The sequence below is a fragment of the Sycon ciliatum genome, chromosome 2 (genome assembly GCF_964019385.1).
Source record: "Sycon ciliatum chromosome 2, ocSycCili1.1, whole genome shotgun sequence".
Classification (NCBI taxonomy): Eukaryota; Metazoa; Porifera; class Calcarea; order Leucosolenida; family Sycettidae; genus Sycon; species Sycon ciliatum.
This window is the reverse complement of record NC_088644.1, coordinates 49,168,891-49,195,525: the sequence shown is the minus strand read 5'-3', so window position 1 is coordinate 49,195,525 and position 26,635 is coordinate 49,168,891. Positions and strand designations below refer to the sequence as shown.

Here is a 26,635-nt window from a genome sequence, read left to right as displayed (position 1 = left end):
CGCTGCTATCCCAACATTGTCAACAATACGACAGTTCGCCGTTGTTAGCGAGGTGTTACTCTAATTTCAGAAATTTTCGGTGCTCAATATTTTCGGTATGAGGGCAAAAGGCCAGGTTAGGTGAACAGAAATTTTCGGTACAGACAAGCAGTTCCCTATTGGATTATGTGTGTTAGTGTTTGTTAGGTGTATTGAAATTTTAGGTATGAAACAGACGCACCGAAAGTACCGAAAATAAAAGTACACCGAAATTTTGTGAAATTAGAGTAGTTACGACTGAGTCAAGCACACCCTGACTGACGGACATAGACCTGGTCAAACAGCCCTTAAATATGAACACAGTATTAGTAGAGATGTAATGATAGTGTGCATATACAGTAAAACCTGTAACTAAAGACCACCGTGACTAGCGACCAGCCTGGTACTACAGTAAAACCTGTAACTAAAGACCACCGTGACTAGCGACCAGCCTGGTACTACAGTAAAACCTGTAACTAAAGACCACCGTGACTAGCGACCAGCCTGGTACTACAGTAAAACCTGTAACCAAAGACCACCGTGACTAGCGACCAGCCTGGTACTACAGTGAAACCTGTGACTAAAGACCACCGTGACTAGCGACCAGCCTGGTACTACAGTAAAACCTGTAACTAAAGACCACCGTGACTAGCGACCAGCCTGGTACTACAGTAAAACCTGTAACTAAAGACCACCGTGACTAGCGACCAGCCTGGTACTACAGTAAAACCTGTAACTAAAGACCACCGTGACTAGCGACCAGCCTGGTACTACAGTAAAACCTGTAACTAAGGACCACCGTGACTAGCGACCAGCCTGGTACTACAGTAAAACCTGTAAATAAAGACCACCGTGACTAGCGACCAGCCTGGTACCACAGTAAAACCTGTAACTAAAGACCACCGTGACTAGCGACCAGCCTGGTACCACAGTAAAACCTATAACTCAAGACCACCATGACTAGCGACCAGCCTGATACTACAGTAAAACCTGTAACTAAAGACCACCGTGTCTAGCGACCAGCCTGGTACTAGAGACCACTTCACCAGGCACGGACGGTCTCACATTTAAATATGATTGTGCGGTGCAAACCTCTAACTAAGGACCACCTGCCACGAAAGACCGCTTTCTCTGGCCCCAAGGGGTGGTCGTTAGTCACCGGTTTCACTCTACTTCTGCAGTGCCATTTGAATATCCCTATGAACATAGTCTTCACGTTCTCATAATTATACCAGGTTAAAACTGGAGGGAAATGTTGTCATTGTTGGAGTAAAGCTCTGTCTCTTGTGATGCGCAGTCGTTCATGAAATGTGGTGTTTGCATTTGTGCATGCATATTAGTGGGTGTATGATGGGCGCTTTCGATTACACGTTTACACAATTCTGGAACTGGGTTTTGTAATTCTCGAATGACCAAAATGTACGAATTCCGGCCATGTAAACGAACGACTGGAATTCACAACGCATTTTATTCATGGCATATCACAAACAAAATTGGTCGTAAAAAGATATCACGTACACCCTCGCGCGCTCGTCGATCCACCTTCGGGTACCGGTCCATCCCGGCGAAGGCTCCATGTCGGCAACAATATTGGGCTTCTATAAAGCTGAACGCGTGTGCGAAAGGACCACCCAAGATGATGTGGTCTAATAATCAGCTCCCAGCGGAAACTCAACATCGGCAATTAACTTTTCGGGAAGATAAAAGTATCAGCTGCATGTAGTTGTAGCCCTGCTTTAGCGTCGCACCGACCATCAGGGAGGCTCTTCCTTGACTTGAGTCATGCATGACCAGAAAGTCTCTTGCTTGACTTGAGTCATGCAGGACCAGACCGGTAACACACCGACCAGAAAGGCTCTTCTTTGACTTGAGTCATGCATGACCAGACCGGTAACACACCGAGTGTGAAATTCTGGCGCCAGAATTAGAGAAATTCCGCCCTCTCTTCAGAATTGACGGATTTGACGGAATTGGATAAAATCAATTCTAACGACGGAATTTGTCACATTTTGTGTAGTCGAACTGTGCATCAACAATAACTAATTCTAGAATTGACCGAAATGCGTGTAATCGAAAGCGCCCATTGTAAGCTTTGTTACAATCATGTTGATCAGTTGACAGCAATGTCAGGGTGATGATTGTAGTGAGGAGCACTGTTATCAACACAGTGCATTCTCCGCTTTGTAACCTCCTGTCAACCAATCAACATGTTAGTGAGTACACAGGGGCGTCACACACGCTACAACCAGTATGACCGTAGTCATACCGCTTTTCCTCCAGGATGGTCCCCCCAGAGCTGCCTGTGGAGCGCTAAAACGTGCCCTGTTGGCCCGAAAAATCCAATTTTCCCGGGGGGGGGGACAGCCACCCCGCACCCGCCGGTCGTACCACTCCCCGCTGCCCTGTGACCCCGCCGGAGGGTATGTATGCGTGGTTCGGTGCATGTGCATGTGTGTTTTATTTCTGCTGCCTGTATGAGTTTGTTTGTTTGATAAACGATGCTCTCTCTCTCTAATCCCATATCCAGGTGGATGAGTGCAACAACCCGTGCTGCGATCAGATGACCTGCAAGCTAGCCAGTACAGCTCAGTGCGCCCATGGTGCATGCTGCAACCTTACGAGCTGTATGGTAAGTCCAGAACGTTGCACGCAATACCCCCCCCCCCCCCCCTCATCATACACTTTACACACGGCATGTTTTCTCTTTTGTGTTCTGCAATGCTTGTGCGGGTTCGAACTCTCATGTGCCTACACTCACACGGACCCGCACAAGCATGCACGTACACGCACCCATTTGAATTACAAAGGCAGAAGAGAACAGAAACAACTTTTCATCGATCATGTGACCATGAAGACTTCTATTTCTGATATTTAGGATTCGGGCTGACAAACTCCACGTAGCACCTGGTACATGTTGTTTTTCACGATGGATGATTGTGTTCAGACAACACAGAGCAGTGCATGCTACAATGGATGATTGTGTTCAGACAACACAGAGCAGTGCATGCTACAATGGATGATTGTGTTCAGACAACACAGAGCAGTGCATGCTACAATGGATGATTGTGTTCAGACAACACAGAGCAGTGCATGCTACAATACCGATCATTGGGTAGCGTATTTTTTATATAATTTTCACGACACGAAAAAGCTTGGTTAGGACCCTCCCCCACCCACCTACCCCCTGAACGAAAAATAGATTGACTTGACTGATAGAATGCATTGATGTCTCACATATCAAAATAAAAATATTCAAAACGAAACTCCTTGACCCATCCACCCATAAACGAAATTGTTCTTCTTTTCGTGTGAAAGATCGATAATTATGAACAGCTCCTAACATGGTGTGAGCTTTGTTGGTGTTCGTACAGCCGATGACCAAGGATACAGTATGCCGTGCAGCGTCCACCAACAACACATGTGATATAGAAGATACGTGTGATGGAGTGACGGGGCAGGTAAGAGGTAGTGTATGATGTCTGAAGAGTAGGGGTGAAACAATTATACCGAGTACTCCAGTACTCGCTCGGTTTTTTCAAAAGTAATCGTACTCGGAATACATGAGAGTACTCGTATGCATTTATCACAGAAATCTGCAGTTTCAGAGCAGCAGTCGGCAGATATTGAGGTGCAGACTGTGTGGTGAACATTTGTTGACGAGTAGAGAGAGCCCAAATGACCCACGGACCGATATACCCGAGAAAAATGACTGCTACTCGGTTCGATGAGGGTTGTATCATGTTTAAGGCCCTTGGTGTGCAATTTTTAGGAGATGAAGAATACTCGAATACTCGAATATTCGATCGGAGAAAATCAGAGTACTCGAACTCGGGATCTCAGTGCCAACTTTCACCCCTGCTGAAGAGAGAGAGAAAGTGAGAGGATTGTTTTTTGTTGTTTGCCTTTATTTAAGATTGCAAACCAAACAGGCAGGTTGGGGGGGGGGGGGAAGAGTCTGTGTGTGTGTGTGTGGGGGGGGGGGGGGGGTCATCCCCCTAGAACCAAACTTCTAATACTCTGTGGCTCAAGTCCAGACGAAATGCAGTTTCTAACTTTTTAACGGCAAGATGGTGTAATCCGAGAAAAATGCGTTGGCCAAATCACAGAAAATGTGTTTGTATAAGTTGCTACTGTATTGGCTTTGTTATTGTTACAGTAGTTTCAAGCAGTGTATGATGTTTTGCCATGCATTGCTGGTTTTACTTAGTAGCTGACGCATGACACTTGCTCGCTCTCTTAGGCACCATTGCCGCCTCGGCTTTGACCATCTTGTAGAAAGCCGGGCATGAAGTCTCGTTTGCTGCTGGGCATATCCCCAATCTGCTACTGATCGCGACTAGCAATTGTGCGAGAAGCCTCGTCAAATTTACCAGCTTCAAACCGCGCACTGTGTGGAAACGAATCGGATAATGCCTGGCATTTCACTGGGTTTTGCCTAGAGTGACTCATCCATGTGTCTGTTCTACATCTGTTCATGATTGTGTTCTAAATCAGTGTGCGGATTCGCGGCGGAGGAATGGACTCTCATGCCCCAACTCTCCAACAGTAAGTCTGGAAACTGATGCCGGAAAAGCGTCTACTCTCCCTTGCGACAGAGCACGATGACCTGCACTTCGAACTCGACATTATTTGCATTACGGATACAAGCCATTATCTAGGCACTGGCTGATCACGTGATACTATCTACCGTAGTATCCAGAGTGTGAGCCGCACTTTTAACACTGGCAATCCACCGAAAACAAGTTGTCACGACTTGAGACACTATGAACCTAGAAATACATGGGAGATGTCTGTATTTCGTGGCAAAAAAAACCTCTGAGTGCAGTGCATACTCTGTGCTGTACACTTCAGTCATGTAGGTAAAGAAAGGCAGCAGCATTTGGTCATTGAAAATTCTGCAGCCGAGCATACTGGTGTTTAGTAACATTTCAGTGAATTAGCAGCTCTCGTTGGCGTGTCCTGGGTTTGCGCTGTGTTTGTATGTGTGCATGCATGACATGGGTATAATGTGTGTGTCTGTGTTTGTGTGTGTGTGTGTGTGTGTGTGTGTGTGTGTGTGTGTGTGTGTGTGTGTGTGTGCGTGCGTGCGTGCGTGGGTGTGTGTGTGTGTGTGTGTGTGTGTGTGTGTGTGTGTGTGTGTGTGTGTGTGCGTGTGTGTGTGCGTGTGTGTGTGTGGGGGTATGTATGTGTATGTGTGTGCATGTGCATGTATGTATGGCTGTGAACACCATTACAGGACCTGTGCTGGGATGGCAAGTGCGTGACACGGCAGGGCCAATGTGAAACTCTATTTGGACAAGGTAAGATATTCCCATACGCTAGCCTAAGGTACAGGTTGGTGTTTATTCAGGCCGGTGCTGAGGATTGCATGTACATTGCATCATATTTCTATATTAGGAGATGGTACAAAACGCAACAGAGACTGAGTGGTATCTGACTCTGCACGTACATGGAACTATGTTTAGCTCCGGGTTTTTATATCACCATGTTCACAGGAAATATCTGCAATCTCACTGGACATATTCCCAAAGTTTCTTCAAATGATGAGAATACTGAGAAAGAGGAAGAGGAAAATAAATTCCCGACCTTTTATGTGCCATGGGTTGGTCGCTGAGCATTGTATGCACTCTCCTCCGTTCTTTCACAGGTGCTGGAAGCGGCTCTGAGCTGTGCTACGCGCGCAACGTGGACGGCACGTCATTCGGCAATTGCGGCGTCTCGATCTTTTTCTACTTTTACACATACAGATACCTCTTTGCCCAATGCCAGGAGCGGTGAGAGTGTGTGTTGGAGGATTTTTGTTGTTGTGGTCGTCATCATCGCCGCTGTGATCGTTGTCGTTGTTCATTACTTTATTTGTGGTGGGAATCATAACAGGCACAAGCATGAATGGACCCAGTGGAAAAATATTTTTACAGAGATGATGTGGAAAAGTAGAGATAAGAATAAGAAAAAAAGAAAAAAATGTGAAGATTGTCTGAATGTAATGCTATGATGTCATTGTGTGGATCGTGCTTTGTACGATGTGGCACTGTGTTTTTCTCGTTGGCTGCTTTGTTTTCTGTTGCTGCATGCAGAGACGCCCTGTGTGGCAAGCTGTGGTGCGATGAAGGAGGCAGCAGGTTTGCCCAGCTGCCGTACTCCGTCTCAACCCAGGGCTTCGAGGTGGGCCACACCGACAGTCGCCAGGTGTTCTCTTGCAAGTACGTTGCCGTCCTTGCCCTGCGTATGCTCAGCATTGTACTTGCAGGGCCCAGTGTCATGCTGCCTGATAACGAACCATGTGTGTGAGAAGCCGCTTGTACGCGCAATCACGAAGCATGACGTCACTGGTACAACAGTTACGGGGCCGTCCGGGGTTACCGATTGTTTCTACAAAACGAAAGGTTTTAGTATTTTTCTGCCCCCACGCATCCACCCACCTTTCCTGCACGTAAAACCAATTCCAATAAAATATTGGTGTCAATTTTCTACACCCAGGAGAAACTGGGCATTCTCCATCTGCATTCAATAATCATTTTCAAAACGAAACTCCTTCAAACCCACCGACCCCGAACAAAAACTTTTCGTTTTGAAAATATTACTGTACAGGCAAAAAATTTCGTCGGACAATAATTTCGTCCCTGGATCATAAGAGTGTATTGAAAAGCTGGACAAATGGACATTAGTCGGGCGTTTAATTTAGTCGAAAAGCTCCTTGGACGAAAAAGACGAAATTAAAATCCAGACGAATATTCTACTTATACAGTATTGGTAACCTTTGGATGGTCCCTGACGAAAAAGTAAAACAATGATGATTTGTTGAAGATACTTCCTGATAAGATACCGTGTGTGTGTGTGTGTGTGTGTGTGTGTATATGGGTGTGTGTGTAGCCTTATGACATAATATAAATTGGTGTGTCTAAAAATAGGAATGCACATGTTTGCGTTTCAACTGGCTATACCTATACATGCTACTGGGCAACACAAGCAGCTTCGAACGTTTTGCAAGTGTTGGGTAACCACCATGCGTGAGGTACCACTTGCTGTTGAAAAACTTAGTGATATTGTTGCATACACTTGCAAATGTTCACAATAGCAAGAATTCCCTGATTACCTAGAGTGCTCGACACCACGAGAATGGAGCAATACCTCAAAGGCGGAAGAGAACAGAGACAACCGGCTAGATCATTGCTGTAACGCTGTGCGTTTTATGCACGTCGCAAAGCTAAGGCAATCCTCAGACAACTGATGTTTGCCAATGTTGTGTGTGTGCGTGCGTGCGTGCGTGTGTTTATAGAGGTGCAATGGTGCAGCAGACTAGCTTCTACTTGACCCACCAGCAGGACACCTACACCGTTGTGAACGATGGTCAGTCCTGTGGTGAGGATATGGTGAGTTACGGTCACAGTGTATCTGTGGTAACTAGCTACTGGTGTGCACGGCGTGTCGGGTACCCGTGCTACCCGTGAGCACCTCGGGTAGACGGCTGCAGAAATAGTCCACCCGAAAACCCAAAGCCAGCAGATGACATCGTGTTCAGTGTACGCGTACAAATTCATACATGTCTACCCAGTGTGCAAGGGAAGGGATGCATTGTGGTGTTACCATGGAAACATTACCCGATCGGGTACCCGTGCTACCCATGGCAAACTACCCGAACCCGAAGAAAATGCTACCCGACTCATCCCTACTGCTAATTCGCGATAACTGTGCAGCACTTGTGAGCATGTGCATGGGTGTGAACGTTCGAAATTTATGTACTTCTGGATTCCCCAGAGGCTGCTGGAAGGCCTGTTGAGGTTATCTCCATATCAGCAGGAAAAACACACACAGACACATGTGTGTTGTGTGTGTATGTGTGTGTGTGTGTGTTTGTGTGTGTTGGTGTGTGTGTGTGTGTGTGTGTGTGTGTATGTGTGTGTGTGTGTGTGTGTGTGTGTGTGTGTGTGTGTGTGTATGTGTGTGTGTGTGTGTGTGTGTGTGTGTGTGTGTGTGTGTGTGTGTGTGTGTGTGTGTGTGTGTGTGTGTGTGTGTGTGTGTGTGTGTATGTGTATGTGTATGTGTGTGTGTGGTGTGAGTATAGTGAGTAAATCCATGATAATGTGATCGGAAAGATGATGGAAGAAAAATCCAAAGTCAAGCCCAGGCAATTATTAGCTGTCACTACTATCAAAGCAGATCATTATTTGCAATAGCGCAACTTTGAAAGCCGGCTAAAAAAGAGTATAGTGAGTGGGATGACACAGTTTGTGGGCAATATTTTTAATTGTGCACTTTTGTTTGTGTGCATGTGTGTGTGCATGTGTGTGTGTGTGTGTGTGTGTGTGTGTGTGTGTGTGTGTGTGTGTGTGTGTGTGTGTGTGTGTGTGTGGTACCCTGGGCTGCGGGCGCACAGGTGTGTGTATGCATGTATGGATGTGTGTGTATTATGTGTGTGTGTATATATGTGTGTGTGTGTGTGTGTCGGTAAGAGTGCCAACGGTTTGGAGTGCGAGTCTGCATAGCTCTCTTTCCCTCCCCTCTGTGTTTCCTTCTCAAACTCGATGTTTCAGCCTTAGATTCGTTTCTCTCTCTCCCGCTCCTGACAAGAATGTAACATTTTCTCAACACTATAATGTGTATATGCTATATAGGTATGTCTGGATCAGCGCTGTGTTGATTTGGACAACGCCACCAACAGCACACAGTGTCCATATCACAACGGCCTGGAATGTAACGAATACGGAACGTGTGATCAGTTTGGCGATTGTCACTGTCAGGCAGGCTTCAGCGGAGCGGCTTGCGAAACAGGTAAGTCAACGAGGTGTTTGTAACGCTGACGCAATGATTGTATGGCCATGCGGGACCAGTCTGTGTCTGGTCCAGATCTCAATGCATACTGAGCTTATGCTGTACTGTCGGCTGCTGAAGAACGAACAGCGTAAAATTTCACAAAGCATAGCAGCATGCCAATATATACGTGGTGCATAGACTGTCATGCATGAAAATAAGAATGGTCTAGGCTACGAGGCTGACCCCCCCCCCCCCCCAGTTCTTCAGCACCCGACATACTGTACAACACTGTCGAGCGCCGAAGAACGGAGCGCCGAAGAGCAGAGCGCCGAAGAACGGAGCGCCGAAGAACGGAGTGTCGAAGAACGGAGCGCCGAAGAACAGAGCGCCGAAGAATGGAGCGCCGAAGAACGGAGTGCCGAAGAACGGAGCGCCGAAGAACGGAGCGCCGAAGAACGGAGCGCCGAAGAACAGAGCGCCGAAGAACGGAGCGCCGAAGAACGGAGCGCCGAAGAACGGAGCGCCGAAGAACGACCAGGCTAGAATTTCATTAGGCACAGCATACCAATGTATACACAGTGATTCAACTGTGCATAGACTGTAGACTGTAGACTGTAGACTGTAGACTGTAGACTGTAGACTGTAGACTGTAGGCTGTAGGCTGTAGGCTGTAGGCTGTAGGCTGTAGGCTGTAGGCTGTAGGCTGTAGGCTGTAGGCTGTAGGCTGTAGGCTGTAGGCTGTAGGCTGTAGGCTGTAGGCTGTAGGCTGTAGGCTGTAGGCTGTAGGCTGTAGGCTGTAGGCTGTAGGCTGTAGGCTGTAGGCTGTAGGCTGTAGGCTGTAGGCTGTAGGCTGTAGGCTGTAGGCTGTAGGCTGTAGGCTGTAGGCTGTAGGCTGTAGGCTGTAGGCTGTAGGCTGTAGACTGTAGACTGTAGACTGTAGACTGTGTTTGTGGACAATCAGAGATGTCTAGACTGTAATACATGAAAATAAGAACTGCCCCCACCCCCCTCCCCCCCCCCCCCCACCCCCCCCCCCCCCCCCCCCGCAGTTCTTCTTCAACCGACGACGCTACTGTACTAGTGAAGCTAAGTGATGTAGCAAGATGACAATAGGGATGCCCAGTGCAGTATCATGTTCATGTGCTTACTTTGGTACAACAGGTTCCACAGATACCCCCCCCCCCCCCCTGCTCTCTCCCCCCCTCCCCCCCCCCCCCCCTCGGATGGGCTATGGACCTGCCTACCTGGTATTTTGGTACAACAGGTTCCACAGATACTCCCTGCTACCCCCCCCCCCCCCAATGGGCTATGGACCTGCCCACCTGGTACTTTGGTACAACAGGTTCCACAGATACCCCCTGCTCCCCCCCTTCCCCCAATGGGCTATGGACCTGCCCACCTGCAGAGTCGGAATTCAGTTGGCTACCTGCCTGCGTTGGCTACCTGTGTGTTTTCTACATGCTGTGTTCAAGATACGCTAATGATCACACTACACAACTCTGTTCTCAAACAATATCCTGAGATCCTCTTCTACCATTACCTCTACTTACAGATTGCTACAGTAGTCCACCTGTATTTCGAAGTGGTTGTTTCTCGTTCATGTCCAAGACTGCGGTAGTCTCCTAACCGTGCGTGCGTGTGTGTGCGTGTGTGTGTGTGTGTGTGTGTGTGTGTGTGTGTGTGTGTGTGTGTGTGTGTGTGTGTGTGTGCATGCATGCATGCGTGCGTGCGTGTGTGTGATGACTACTCCAGACATTGACGACTGTGTTGACGTGAAGTGCCTCAACGGTGGAACTTGCCAGGATGGAATCAACATGTTCAAGTGCCTGTGTCCGAAGGACTATGCTGGAACTCTGTGCGAGCGTAGGTGCTCAATGTAGCATGGCACTAGATGAGTTTGTTGTCCAAATATGTGTACATGCATGCAAATGTGTGTCGTTTTTGTGTTTTTGCTTGTGTGTGTGTGTGTGTGTGTGTTCGTGTGTGCGTGCGTGCGTGTGTGTGTTCGTGTGTGCGTGCGTGCGTGCATGCATAGGGTTTGACAAGTTTGTGCCCTGCGCCAGTTCATAACATAGTGTCGGTAGGTCAACGGCTGCACCGCAACCGGCGCACTTCACTCGACTTACACAACTCATTGAGCATTGCTGTGCATAATTATACTGCTCCTGTAACTGTCAGCAAATCCCCGTATCTCTCTGTGTCTTGGTTGATCTGTCCCTGTGCTGCAGAAATGGATCAATGTGCCTTATCCCCAGATGCGTGTGCCGAGTACGGCAAGAACGGCGTGTGCATGAACGATGACAGCGGCAAGTCGTTTGTCTGCGGCTGTCGCCACGGCTTCACCGGAACCCCATGTGAGAATATCGACGAATGTGAAGCAAGTGCTGCTGCCGCAACGCCGGCCACATGCAGTGTTAATGCCGAGTGCCTGGATAGCGAGGGCAGTTACGAGTGCGTGTGCGGCAGCGGATACACTGGTGATGGCGTTACGTGCACGGACGTAAACGAGTGCTACGTGGGAAACTACGAGCTGTGTCCGCGGGAGTCCGACTGCAACAACACAATTGGCTCATTTGTCTGTACCTGCATGAGTGGATTTACCGGCAATGGAACGTCGTGTTTGGACGTGGACGAATGTTCTCTCTCACCGGAAGAAATCTGCCAACCGTATGGCGAGTGCAACAACACACATGGTTCATTTGTATGTGATTGTGCGGAAGGTGCCAAGCTCGTTGCGTACAGCAATCAGTGTGTCGATATTGACGAATGCGAGAATCGTTACTATGGACCCACTCAGTACTGCGACTATCGCAGCAACTGCACCAACTCACCGCTGAGTTTCGATTGCAACGGCTGCAGGTCGGGCTACGAGGGCGACGGTTCCCCCGGCAACTGCTCGGATATTGACGAATGTGCGCTGGGCTTGCACATGTGCACAAACGGATTCGTCTGTAATAACTACTATGGAGGTTTCTCGTGCCAGTGTCCGTCCGGCTATCGCATTAACACCTCGTCGGGACGCTGTGAGGATCGGAATGAGTGCGTGGAGAACTACTACCCGTGTTACAGCAATTCAGTGTGTGTCAACGTGCCGGGAAGGTACCGCTGCGAGTGCGAGCCAGGGTTCCGCCAGCTCTACGGCCGTCAGCCTTACATCCGTTGCTTCGACATCAATGAATGCAGCGTCGGCGAGGACGACTGTGACAACACTACTGGCCACATATCATGCTACAACACGCACGGGTCATTTCTGTGCGCATGCTCTCCGGGTTTCGTACAGGTGAACGCCAGTGCGGACGCCAACGAGACCTCCCCAGTGCAGCCAACCTTCTCGCCGTTTGTGCCGTTCACAAGCAACCCGTTCGTTACTAACGCGCCGCCGATCGTCAACAACGATCCCGACAAGTGTGTTGATGTGGACGAGTGTGCCCTGGGTTATTGTCTACCTCACGGCACCTGCTCAAACTCGGTTGGCAGTTACAACTGCAGCTGCGTTCCGGGCTCGGTGCTGCGGTCCGGCCGCTGTGTGGATCGGGATGAGTGCGACTTCCGCAACCGACTTTCGAGACAGTTCTGCGACCCGAACGCCAACTGCACGAACACTCAGCTGGGCTACGAATGCGACGGCTGCCGAGACGGTTACGAAGGAGACGGCACGCCTGGCAACTGCACGGATGTCAATGAATGTGTGGACGGCCTTCACGAGTGCACAAACGGATTCCAGTGCGTGAACGTGCAGGGCGGGTTCTACTGTCACTGTCCCTACGGCTACAGGATCAACAGCTCCGGTTACTGCAACGACAGGGACGAATGCCTGGAGTACTACCGGCCATGTTTCTATGACGACGTGATGTGCGTGAACACCCCCGGATCCTTCAGATGCCAGTGCGAGCCAGGTTTCAGGCATTACGGCTACGGATTTAGTCGCTACGTTCGCTGCTTTGACATCAATGAGTGTAGCTCGGGTTCGGACGACTGCCTCAACAACACCATGCTCATCTCTTGCTACAATACGCAGGGCTCCTATCGCTGTGCCTGTTCGCCCGGATACGAGGTCGACAACCAGACCGCGCCGACTCTGCCGGCCATGACGGCGACGCCGAGCGCGTTCTCCACGACCGCGCCATCAGACGAGAACCACAACGACCCTGATCTGTGCGTGGACCGCGATGAGTGTGATCAGGGCTACTGTAAGCCGTATGGCAATTGTACCAACACACAGGGCAGCCATATCTGCAGCTGTTCCGACGGTGCCGAGGAGCGCGGCGGACAGTGTTTGGATCGCAACGAGTGCTCCGGCCAGCACCGAGGTCGCTTCTGCGATCTCAACGCGTTCTGCCTGAACACGCATCTCAGCTACGCCTGCAGTGGCTGTTTTCCGGGTTACCACGGCGACGGAAGTGCCGGCTCCTGCGTCGACAACGACGAATGTGCCAACGCCAGCCTGGTGGGGCTGTGTAGGGAGGAGCACGGCGGAGTGTGCATCAACACTGCCGGCAGTTACTTCTGCAACTGCTTGCCCGGGTATCAACGCACCGGCTCGCGCTGTGTCGATATCAACGAATGCTACAGTTCGTACACGGTGAGCCGTAACTGCGACGCGCGCTCGACGTGTGTCAATACAGTGGGTTCGTTCGTCTGTCAGTGCCGCCCCGGTTTCACCGGCCCGGGCTGGCGGAGTTACTATGGCTACAGTTACCGTGGCTGCGAGGACATCAACGAATGCGAGGATCCAGCCGTCATGGACACGTGCTCGCACGGAACCGTTGAATGTGTAAACACGCCGGGAAGTTACTCCTGCCAGTGTAAGGCCGGTTTTCAGCCAGATGATGGCGGCAGCTCAACCGATCTGCAATGTACAGACCGGAATGAATGTGAAATTACGGTCTTCTGCCATCCGCATGGCAACTGTACGAACACAGTCGGAAGTTATGAATGCAATTGCCAGCAAGGTGCAACGCAAGTCAGCGTACTTTGCCTAGACATCAACGAATGCGACTTCAAAGCGTACGGCGAGCGATACTGCGACAGAAACTCAAACTGCAGCAACTCAGTTCTCGGCTATGACTGCGGTGGCTGTCGACATGGTTTCCATGAGGCAGAGGGCAAGTGTACGGATCTTGACGAATGCCAAGACGAGGGTATTTCACTCTGCGCGGAGCAAAACTACACGACCTGTTTGAACACGCCTGGTTCGTTTCTCTGTGGCTGCGACGTTGGTTACTCCTACAGCAGCAGTCTGGGTGCTTGTACGGACGTCGACGAATGCTCTACCTACTTTAGGTACCGGTGCCACTACCGAGCAACATGCAGGAACACTCCCGGTAGCTTTGAGTGCGACTGCGACCCGGGCTGGACGGGCAATGGGTACTCGTGCAGCCCGCTGAACAGATGCCGGGTGCCGGAGCTGAACCCGTGCAACGGAACAGCCGAGATCTGCGTGAATAGGTACTACGGCAGCGTGCGCTGCGACTGTCTCTACGGCTTTCGACGAGAGGGCTCCGATTGCGTCGATATTGACGAATGCGTCGAGCAGAGCGCCTGCCAGCCATACGGAAACTGCACCAACTATCCGGGATATTTCACCTGCGATTGCGCGGCCGGAGCGGAAAACGAACGGTGCGTCGACCGTGACGAATGCTCCCCACACTATCGCAGCAGCCTGCTATTCTGTGACGAGAATGCCAACTGCACAAACACGCCACTGAGCTACGAGTGCCATGGCTGCCTCACTGGATTCACGGGTGACGGCTCGGTCGGCAGCTGTGTGGATGTCGACGAATGTGCACTGGGAACAGACGGTTGTAATGTTACCGGCGGCGCACGCTGCGTGAACACGCACGGAAGCTTTCACTGCGACTGTCTGACGGGATTCGTATTCGACGCCTCCTTGGGAGAATGCACAGACCTGAACGAATGCTCATATTCCAATCGCTATCGCTACTGTTCCTACAGTGCGTCGTGCCGCAATACTCATGGCTCATACCTATGTAACTGCTCAGCTGGGCTGATGTTCGACGGACGCACTTGCATTGATGTTGATGAATGTGGAAATGACACGGAAACTCTGCGTACCTGCACTGCGAGAAACCAGACATGCCGCAACCACTACAGAGGCTACAGCTGTCAATGCTCGCTCGGCTATGAATTGTCATCGTATGGCGGCGATGGTGGTGTTTGTGCGGATGTGAATGAATGTCTTAAGTACGGCGCGTGCCGCTTCTACGGCACGTGTACAAACACTGAAGGCAGTTACACGTGTGATTGTGTCAACGGTTCCGAGGTCCTCTACTCCAGGCAGTGCCGCGACATCAACGAATGCTCGTACAGCTATCGGCTGGCAAATCGTTCGTGTGACCGCTACGCCCACTGCCAGAACACGGAGCTTGGCTACCGGTGTCTGGGCTGTCAGCGTGGCTTCACCGGATCGGGACTACCCGGCGACTGTATTGACATTAATGAATGTTTGCTGCCAGCTAACAGCTGCGGGGCCAACACCAGCAACGCGTCGGGAACATGTCAGAACACGCCGGGGAGCTTCAGCTGCAGCTGCCCGCTGGGATTCAGATCTAGCAACGGCCGATGTGTGGACCTGGACGAGTGTTCCAGGTACTTTTGCCATACCCACGCGGATTGCAATAACACGTATGGCTCATTTTCGTGCGAATGCCGCACTGGTTACAGGGGCAATGGGAGGGTGTGCTACGATGTGAACGAATGTCTCAACGACACGCTGAACAACTGCACCGGCTTCGGCGTCGAGTGCGTCAATCTTCACGCAACGCCCCCCGGGTTCGCGTGTCGGTGCGCGGCGGGCTATCGCACCGCCGCCGACGGTAGTTGTGTGGACGTGGATGAGTGTACGGTGCACGGTGCATGCCGGCCGTACGGCACATGCACTAACACGGTGGGAGGGTACAACTGTACGTGCCGTAAGGGGTCCGAGCACACCGGCTATAGCTGCGTCGACAGAAACGAGTGCTGGCACCGGCACTTCTATTCGGGCCTTTACTGCGATCACAACGCCAACTGCGTAAACTACAACTTGGGATACATATGTGCCGGTTGTCGAACCGGGTACCGTGGCAGCGGATTGCCGGGCAACTGCACGAGAATTGACTACTGCGCCGAGAGGCCGCACCAGTGCAATGGCATCAACGAGGTGTGTCAGTCCTCTCTGTACGGCAATATCTACTGCGCATGCCGCCAGGGCTATTCTCGGAGAAACGGCATTTGCACGGACTCTGATGAGTGTGGATATGCTTATCGGTGTGGCAGCGCCAACGTCTCTACTTGCATCAATACACCAGGGTCCTTTAGATGCGAGTGTGCCGTCGGGTTTAAGTACCAACAACTCCCCATCTACAACTACCTTTACCTGTGTCTGGATATAGATGAATGTGCACTTGGCATCCACAACTGCAGTGGTGCTGGCCAGGGTGGATCGAGTGGGTGCAACAATACCCTGGGCAGTTACAGATGTAACTGCTCCACGGGATATGCTATATCAGTTTCTTCACATGACGGCAGTCAGGCTTGCTCCGACATTGACGAATGCACGGCGGGAACGCACGATTGCGCGGGAGGCTCGACGTTATGCCGCAACACTGACGGTGGCTTCGCCTGTCCCTGCTCACCAGGATACGTAGCCTCCCAGAGTAGCAATGGCAGTGCTTGCTTGCCAGCGGACTGCCGGGCAGTGTCCGGGTCGTGCGCGCCACTGGGCGAGTGCGTTTTACGCTCGCCCAACGACAACAACAACAACACTGGCTCGTACGAGTGCGAGTGTCAAGCCGGTGCGGAGCTGATTGACCAGCGGTGTGTGGATGTAGATGAGTGTAGCCGCAGCAGTAGCAGCAGCAATGGTGAGTCTCCGCCGTGCCAGGTAAACGCAAGCTGTCGGAACACACGGCCGGGCTTTGAATGCCTGTGCAGTGGTGGCTTCCAAGCTAGCACCGGCACCGCTCAGTTCAACGACGGGCGTCTCGAGTGCATCGACACGGACGAATGCGCCCAGCGCGGCACCAACAACTGCGACGCGTCCGAGAGAGCTACCTGCGCAAATCACATCGGAACGTACAGCTGCTCTTGCCGAGTGGGTTTCCTTGGAAACGGCCTGCAAGGATCCTGCCAAGGTGAGTGATGAGTAGAGAGCAAGCTGATATAGTCTCAGACCTCACTCCACCGCACACGTCCGTTTTCCACGAAATGTCCGGAGACGTGAGGGAGCCGGATAGCCGAACACCGGTTATGTTGGATTCAACACGCGCATGTATGCTGTAAATCGGTAACCAGTAGGTTATTTTTATCTGGGTGGCGAGGGATCCGGATAAAAGATTCCATCCTTCGACAGCGCGTCCACTACAGCGCGAGGCATTTCAGCGCGACCACTTCAGCGCAAGGCATTTCAGCGCGAGGCACTTCAGCGCGATTTACTGTCAGCGCGAGGTAACGTCAGCGCCAGGCACTTCAGCGCATAAACGTCAGCGCTGTCTCAAATCGGTTCAATTCCATTTTTGAGAGTTAGCTTGCATAGGAAAATTAACCCTTTGTCCTTTCGCCCATACTTGAACCGTACACCTGTGTACGGTTCAACCCACGCATGTTCAAAGCGACCTGGAAGCTACGCGGATCACCCGATCCACATGAAAATTCACGTGCACACAGCCTATGCTATGTAGAGGATGATACACCGGTCGCTGTGGTTAGTTGCCATTTGAAAAATTTCAGGAAATCAAAGTCCAAGTTTGCTTGCGCCGTAACTTCCGACATGGCAGCACGCAGGTGGCTTGATGCAGATGAAGCGCTTGTTTGAGGATAGCTGGAGTGACCCAAGCGACAATCCTATGTCCTCTGATGAAGAGAACTAACTGGACGAAGCCTTAGTTGAAGGTGTTGATTCTGATTTTGATGACGACGCGGATTATTGTGTCGTAACCGTCGACCCAACTGTCGGACATGTCGACCGCTCCGATTTGAGTGCAGGATCGGCAGAACAGCACTCGAGTGGTGAATAGAGTGTACCACCGCCGTGTCTTACCCGTCGTGGAGCGGCAGGGACAGCTAGAGTGCCGCAGCACGTGGAGCGGGAGCGTAGTCCGATCCCAGAGAGGTCCAGATCTCCGTCACCTGCGCGTCGTCAAACTCATGGTCGACAGCCGCGCAGAGCGAGGAGAGTAGCCGCACGGGGCCGAAATGTCGAGCATGTCGCCACTGGCACTCCTCTGGCTAATGCTCCGTGTTTGCCCAACATGCCATGGCTTCTACTCCATGACATACTTGTACAAATTGCACATTATTATACATAGGAAAGAACTTGAACTTTGAAATTTCGCAGATTTTTGCAAAAAAATCATTTTTGATACTCTTGTTTAACCACGCCTATCTGAGGAATTCAACCCAAACTGCATTTTTAGTTCACAAATATCATAAGCTTTCAGGAAAACATAAAATATCAGCTGCTTGGGTATGGTGAGTGGATTTGTTGAAGCAGGTACCCCTCACATATATTTTGGGCAAAAGGACAAAGGGTTAAGGAAAATTATGGCGTACTGTAAAAGCAGAAATTTTCGTTGGTGTTTTATTTTCGGTAATTTCGGTGCCGACAATTTTTACCGAAAATAAAACGCACCGAAAATTTCCGTGCTACCGGTACTGTATACATTTAGTACTAACACACTTACATGTACACTTACGTGGAAAACGGGTTTTAGCGAAAATTTCCCTCCACCACTGCCCGCTGTATTATTATTTCCTTTACTGGCCTAACTGGCTTTTACAATGACGTAATACTTTACTACCCACTCTACTCAGTGTCATTACCTTCATTGGCCTTTTATAATTTATTCTCCTTTTTAGTCGATATCATGTAATTAGGCAAATTTGCCTGTTTGTTCTTCGACTCTAAATAAACAAACAAACAAAAAAACAAACAAACCGAACCGCCAATTTTGGAGAATACCGAAAATATTACACCACCGAAAATTTCTGCTTTTACAGTATCCCGGCCCGAAAATACTGTCTTTTATAGGGTGACTGGTGTACATGGCAGTGGTAATACCCCATACAAGTTGTCAATAGTCATTGATAGTCACTAAGACAGTAAAACCTGTGACTAACGACCACCCCTTGGTGCCAGCAAAAGCGGTCTTTAGTAGCAGGTGGTCTTTAGTTAGAGGTTTGTACCGCGTGACCATAATATGGATCCTGGGTATACCCTGCTACTTCTGGAGCCAGGAGTCAAACGTTCCCTGGGGAAGTTTCGTTTTGCGCTGGGCTTCAAATTTGTTCATGCGATTAATCGTACCGACTGTCCTTGTTGTGACTCCTCCATTGCTTGAACGCGATCCTTCAGCATCAGGACCTTGTGGTGCTGCTTTGTTTCTGGATTCCTTGATGCCAGCGTCGATCCGTCTGTATGACTGGGGTGACAGAGCCGCCCACTCTTCTTTTCTCCTCCGAGTAGTAACATCGATCAGAGAGCGCTTTCGATGCGCTCTCCAAGACGTTTCCTATCATGTTTATTCTTGACAGCGCTTGAACTTTCGACAGGTGTAGTGCAGTCCACACCGACTCCACGGTCAAAATAACCTGTGTTCATTTGTTCAGCTGTAGTATCGAAAGATTCCTTTCAGGACCATGGAAAATCAGCAAAATTTCAAGAAGGAGCTTCGAGCAACACTTGATTTCCCACATCGCGGTCGCTAGTTACGGGTCAAAAATCGTCTTTGGGACAAGAAAAGGCGGTCGCTGGTCTCGTTCAGCAGCTAGTCGCTAGTCACAGTGCATTTTGAATGTGAGACATTCCGTGCCTGGCGAAGTGGTCAGTAGTACCAGGCCAGTTGCTAGTCACGGTGGTCGGTAGTACCAGGCTGGTGGCTAGTCATGGGTGGTCGGTAGTACCAGGCTGGTGGCTAGTCATGGGTGGTCGGTAGTACCAGGCTGGTGGCTAGTCATGGGTGGTCGGTAGTACCAGGCTGGTCGCTAGTCATGGGTGGTCGGTAGTACCAGGCTGGTCGCTAGTCACGGTGGTCGGTAGTGTATGTATGTATACTTTATTTGAATTCGCAAATCCAAACGAGCACAAATGCTCAATGACAAGGCAGCGAATATGTTATTATGTTACAGGGAAGGAGGGTTGGGGAGAAAATAAGGAGAAAAAAAGAGAGAATGGTAGATATCTCAATGAAGAGCGAAGCGTTATCAAACTACAAGTAAGCCAGCGAACGATAAGTCGATAGTTCTGTAACCCGCCTAATAAACTAAGTACTTTTTTCAGGCGTGCAATGGACTGTCATTAAAACAGAAACAGAAAAATAATAATAAGGCACCCATTTTGTTTGTCCAGGGGATGGCCCACGCCTGGTAAAGAGAATAAAATAGAGAAAATAAAATAAAATAAAATATAATAAAAAACAAACAAACAAAGTACTAACAGTTACTGCTAACGAGAGTACTTGCTACTAACATCGGGAGGATGAAAGGCCCAACCCTGCCCTGCCAGTTACGGACTTACGGGGGTCGCCATGGCAAATAATAATGGTAAACAGTGAAAATCAATCACAGACAGGAAGCTGTCTCAGGGCAAGTTTCTAATCATAACATCAGGAAGATCGGAGGGTATACGGTACGACGGCAGCTTTGAAGCTGCTGAGAGACGACAGTACTCTGACTGCATCCGGTAGGACGTTCCAAAGGGCACTACCTCGGGAGGCAGGGCGAGATCGTCCGGCGCGGGTTCGTGTAGCTGGTAGACGGAGCCCCAGGGCGAGATCCAGGCGCGTCCTACGATCCGCGCAGCGTACGAAGAGCTCCTGGAGGGATGGGCTCGCACTGGCGTGTATGCACCTCCAGACAAAGACCAGGACCTTCTGCCGATGTATTTCTCCAATCCTGAACACCTGCATGCGTTCCAGGAGATCACTGGCACGAGAGAACCCCGGCCGGCCATAAACTGCTCTTGCCCCACGGTTTTGTGCTACTTGGAGCCGGTCGGTCTGGGTCTGAGTGAGACCTGGGCTAAACGCAACGGACCCATACAGTAGATCCGGCATGATTGCTGCCTTGAAGAACAGCACACGGCTAGCAAGTGTTAGCGACTTTCGTGTCCGCCACAGAGTTCCAATTTTCTTATTGGCTTTCGTGATGTTCGCATCGACCTGGGGCTGCCATGACATGCGTACATCCAAGGTGATGCCAAGGTAGCGGGCACTGGTGACGCTTGGCACGGGTATGCCATCGCACTTTACAACAACGTTGGTACTCTGGCCATTGGATCCTGCAAAGACAAGGAGCTGACTCTTGGTGGCGTTAAGGATGAGACCACGGGAGGCTAGCCAGCGAGCTAGGTTAGAGACGGCTGTTGTGAGCTCAGAAGAAACGAGGTCAGCGCTGCGGCGGGTGGAAGTCAAGGCTATATCGTCTGCAAACTGGATTGACATAGCCGGGCAGGTAACAGTCGGTACGTCTCTAGTGTATATGCTGAAGAGCAGCGGCCCCAGGACCGAACCCTGCGGAACACCGCAGGTGCATGTAACAACCCTGCCGAGTCCGGTACCAGTGCGCACTTGCTGTTGGCGACTTGACAGGTAATGTTTGAACCAAGTCAGTGCTCCTCCAGTAACGCCAATGTCAAAATGGTCCTGGATAAGAATGCTGTGCTTGACTTTGTCGAAGGCTTTCGACATATCTAGAAGGCAGGTTGCCACAACTAGACCGTCATCTCGCCCAGTGTCGACTCTATCAGTTAGTAGGGAAAGAGCGTCTTCTGTAGAGTGCCCATGACGGAACGCAAATTGGGTCACTGGCAAGATGTTCATCCGTGCGACATGTTCCACCAACGATTTCTGCACGACCTTCTCAAGGATTTTGGACAGTATCGGTAGCAGTGATACCGGTCGGAAATTTTTGGGAACAGAGGGATCACCAGACTTGTGGAGCGGAACAACGTGAGCTAATTTGAACTGCTGTGGAACTTCACCGCTGGATAATGATGCATTAAACAATGTGGTAAGAGATGAAGCTAATAATATACAGTATCGGTAGCAGTGATACCGGTCGGAAATTTTTGGGAACAGAGGGATCACCAGACTTGTGGAGCGGAACAACGTGAGCTAATTTGAACTGCTGTGGAACTTCACCGCTGGATAATGATGCATTAAACAATGTGGTAAGAGATGAAGCTAATAATATATCAGCACAATACTTGATTAGGAGACCCGGGATTCGATCACTTCCAGTAGCTTTGGCCGGGTTGACTTGCTGCAGCAAGCGCTCCAAAGCACCCACTGTGACGGGTGGAAAGGACACTAGGGAATGCTCTGCAGGGGGTCCCGCAGGCAGGAGTAGTTTGGATGGCCGAGTGATGTCGGTGACGACAGTCTCGAAAGCAGACGTAATCGCCTCTACACCACACGATGGCTCCTGATGTGTCCGCTTTCGACCGGTAACGGAGTTTATGACGGACCATAGCTGACGGGGGGTTCCGGTGTTCTCAGCGCACTTGTTTCGAAAGAACTCGTTCCGTTTACGCCTGTAGGCATTTGATGCAGCGGACCGGGCCTGTTTGAACGCTGAGTGGGCCTGCTGGCAAGTTTTGTCCGATAGCCAACGCTTGTGCAGCCTGTTCTTCCGCATAGTGAGCTGATACAGCTCTCTGTCCGACCACGGTGGTTCGCTTGGGCGTTTCCGGCTTTGCTTGCAAGTGAATGGAGCATGGCGATCCTATAGTACCAGGCTGGTCGCTAGTCACGGTGGTCGGTAGTACCAGGCTGGTCGCTAGTCACGGTGGTCGGTAGTACCAGGCTGGTGGCTAGTCACGGTGGTCTGTAGTACCAGGCTGGTCGCTAGTCACGGTGGTCGGTAGTACCAGGCTGGTCGCTAGTCACGGTGCACTAATTGGTGCCCGTTCGTACATTAACATGTACGGCGCTGAAGTGCCTCCCGCGGAAAAATCTGCGCTGAAGAAATTGGCGCTGACGTGTCCTGCGTTTTAAAATTTCGCGCTGTAATCATTGGCGCTTTCCAGACACGTCGCTGAAATGGCACCGAGCTGAAATGCCTCGTGCTAAGGCGGTCGCGCTGAAGTGCACCGCGCTAACGTGGATGCGCTGTCGCGGGAGGTTGCTGGATAAAGGAGGACCGACCGGATAAGCGAGGTCTGACTGTATCAGATATGAGATTTTGTAAGGGAATCCAAGTTTCTGAGAACGTTACCAGTGTGTCCGTGTGTGTATGCACATGTATGCGTATGCATATGCACATCTGTTCGTGTGCGTATGCGCGTGTATTCATGTACGTATGCACGTGTGTTCGAATGCACGTGTATTCGTGTGCATATGCACGTGTATTCGTGTGCATATGCACGTGTATTCGTGTGCATATGCACGTGTATTCGTGTGCGTATGCACGTGTATTCGCGTGCGTATGCACATGTATTCGCGTGCGTATGCACATGTATTCGCATTCATATGCACGTGTATTCGCATGCTTATGCATGGGTATTCGAGTCCGCATGCATGTGTAATAGTGCGTATGTTTGTGCAAGCATCTGTCTGTGTTTTTTTGCACTATCCCCAACGCAGATGCTGACGAATGCAGCAGTGAAACGCATGGCTGTGACTTAAGACTTGCGTACTGTCAGAACTCGCCGGGCAGCTACACGTGTCCGTGTCGTGACGGCTTTACACAGAACCTGGCCACCGGTGTTTGCACAGACCAGGACGAATGTGCCGGGGACTCGCACAGCTGTGGTCGCAACACGCGCTGCGCCAACACCCTCGGCAGCTACGACTGCCCGTGCCTGACCGGCTTCAACGCCACGCGCGCGCTTGCCGCGTCCGAGCCACCGCAAGCCGCGTCTCCGTCGCCGCGGTTACGTCAATGCTCGGACGTTGACGAGTGTTCTCTAGGCGTTCACGGCTGCGGCGTCAACACGCAGTGCGCTAACACGGATGGCAGCTATGCGTGCGCGTGTACGGCAGGATTTACCGGCAATGCGGCACGGGCGTCCGGCCGAGATTGCTATGATATAGACGATTGTGAGCTAGGCGTGTGCGATGCCGTTTCGACGACGTGCCGTAACTCCGACGGCGCCTTTAGCTGCAGGTGTCGCAGTGGATTCGTGCCGTATGCAGAGAACACGACACACTGCAGTGATGTTGACGAATGTCAGCTGATGATACGGAACTGCTCAGGTAATCCATCTTGATGTAAATTGTAATATTATTTCGCTGCCTAGCCTGCTTGGAAACTATAGGATGTCTAAAACCCTCTCTGACACTTTTGTTGTGTTTAAATTGGCCATGGAGCATGAGGTGCCGGTGAAATGATAGAAAATGTGTAACTAGAAATATTGATGTTCGTTAGGGCTAGCGGGTAGTGCTCAAGCTCACTGCCTTGCCGTGGAATGTCTCAGTACTCCTTGTCGGTCTGGTGCTACCTTGTGCATGTCTGAATGTTCAAAACCGTGTTTGGTTGGTGGACTCTAGCGCATAACTTGCGCCCCACCGTTTTCCTTGTTTCAACTTAAAACAAAACTATTCCGGCTGAATACAGGGTAAGCAACAGCGATTACCCCTGTACAGATTATTCCCATCATCAACCACTCCGTAACTGCGCTCTCCAGTCGATCTCGACCCGACGTTGCCACAGCAAACCTCCAGCAACGCAACACGGCAGTAATTCCTATTCCGCAATTCAGTACTAACGAATGTGTCGCTTTGCTGGTGAAGTGCTGTGGCAAAGTGTTGAGGTCGGCCAGAGAGCGCAGATATGGCGTGGTGGATGATGAAAAAATCTATTGAGGATGTCAAAGTTCTCAATCCGCGGACGGAACTGTTTCGTCCTTTGTGGACTTATCAGCGCGGCACAGATGAAATGAGGCCGAACCAGATAGCAATGAAATATAAAGTTTTCCAAAGCCAGATTTAAACCAGGCCCGAACGTACCTTGGCAGAGTGCTCATGCTGACAAGTCAGTGAGCTCTGCGTACTGCAAACAGCAAAGGCACTACCCCACATGAGAGTGCTCATATTTAGGATGTTTCTAACAAACTGTGAAGGAAGCAATGCACTCTTACAGCTGCCACCTTCATTTAAGAAAGCGTTAGCTAGTATGCTGGAAAGAGAAGCGCCTATTTCCTCGTTATGCGTGGCACCCGTCTGTGTGTGTGTGCGTGTGTGTGTGTGTGTGTGCGTGTGTGACTGTGTATGTTTGTTGGATTCCAGGACGGATACCCTGATGCCGTCAATCCTTTTTTGTGCACCTTGTCCTCACCCACACAGAGGTGTTGTGAGCCCACAAGTGGGATCATTATCAAGTCCACCCAGAGTTTTGGGGATTTCAGGGGGTGTCGGTCGTTGGGCGGTTCAATAGCCAGTTGAGTCATCTTTCCAAGATTCCTTTTGAGTCTCTCTCCCCTCTACCGGGGAGACCCACATAACCACTTTTGGCAATAAGCAACAAGTACAAGTGTGTGTGTGTGTGTGTGTGTGCGTGCGCGCGCGTATGCGTGTGCTTGTGTGTGTGTGTGTGTATGTGTGTGTGTGTGTGTGTACATGTATGTATGTATGTGTGTGTGTCAGTGTGTTGGTGTGTCTGTGTACATACGTGCCTGTATACGTGCCTGTGTGCGCAAATGTATGTGTGCATTGTGTAAACAGGTGACAACGTGGAGTGCTCCAACACCCCAGGCAGTTCACGCTGCGATTGCTTCCTAGGTTTTTATCGTAATGACGGAGCCCAGTGTGCGGATGGTGAGTGATGCAATAGCAGGGGCGTCGGAAGGTATTTTAGTGTGGTACGCCTAGCCATCCGAAGTGAAATTTACTCGAGGGGGAGGGGTTGCTGAGCCCAACATGTTGGAGATTCAGAGCCTACATCAGTGTACTTTATTGATCCACGGGGTACCTGGGGCAACAAGTGGTCCGACACCCCTAAATAGATTCTTGCTTGGAGGGAAACGGAGGGAAAGCAAATCAGCACACGAAGCACAGAAGCCGTATCATTTCGACTAAGCCTTTTGTACCATTGCTTTTTAAGTTGAGTACAATGGTGATTAAGTGATGGTTGGGTGGTCACCATTGCTTGTCGAATTGTGTGGCAACCTCTTCTGTATTCACTGTACTTATCACACACATGCACCCACAGCTACTGGCACTACATATCTACACTATAATTATCATTGCTTACACTTGGAATACATACTGTGAAGAATGGACATGATCAAGGAGCGGAGGGGAGGGGAGGGAGACGGGGAGGGAGACGGGAGAGGGAGACAGGAGAAGGAGACGGAGAGAGAGAAAGAGAGCAAGAGAGAGTGAGAGTGAGAGAGAGAGAGAGAGAGAGAGAGAGAGAGAGAGAGAGAGAGAGAGAGAGAGAGAGAGAGAGAGAGAGAGAGAGAGAGAGAGAGATGGAGAGACAGAGAGAGGGAGAGAGAGGGAGAAAGAGGGAGAGGGTTGCTGAGCCCAACATGTTGGAGATTCAGAGCCTACATCAGTGTACTTTATTGATCCACGGGGTACCTGGGGCAACAAGTGGTCCGACACCCCTAAATAGATTCTTGCTTGGAGGGAAACGGAGGGAAAGCAAATCAGCACACGAAGCTCAGAAGCCGTATCATTTCGACTAAGCCTTTTGTACCATTGCTTTTTAAGTTGAGTACAATGGTGATTAAGTGATGGTTGGGTGGTCACCATTGCTTGTCGAATTGTGTGGCAACCTCTTCTGTATTCACTGTACTTATCACACACATGCACCCACAGCTACTGGCACTACATATCTACACTATAATTATCATTGCTTACACTTGGAATACATACTGTGAAGAATGGACATGATCAAGGAGCGGAGGGGAGGGGAGGGA

The 26,635-nt window shown here is 50.4% G+C and overlaps 1 protein-coding gene across 1 annotated transcript in view; it reads left to right on the top strand.

The window, feature by feature from the left end:
- LOC135810333 (fibrillin-2-like) overlaps positions 1–25,485 on the top strand; it is a gene marked incomplete at its 3' end in the record, with an annotated part of 53,053 nt that extends 27,568 nt beyond the window's left edge. The window contains 12 exon segments of the mRNA XM_065323821.1: positions 2,546–2,647; positions 3,390–3,476; positions 4,513–4,563; positions 5,255–5,318; positions 5,666–5,792; positions 6,096–6,221; positions 7,298–7,391; positions 8,634–8,790; positions 10,525–10,635; positions 11,001–16,907; positions 23,355–23,966; positions 25,434–25,485. Of these exon segments, the coding sequence (XP_065179893.1) occupies positions 2,546–2,647; positions 3,390–3,476; positions 4,513–4,563; positions 5,255–5,318; positions 5,666–5,792; positions 6,096–6,221; positions 7,298–7,391; positions 8,634–8,790; positions 10,525–10,635; positions 11,001–16,907; positions 23,355–23,966; positions 25,434–25,485 (7,490 nt within the window).
- Between the last annotated feature and the right edge of the window lie 1,150 nt (positions 25,486–26,635).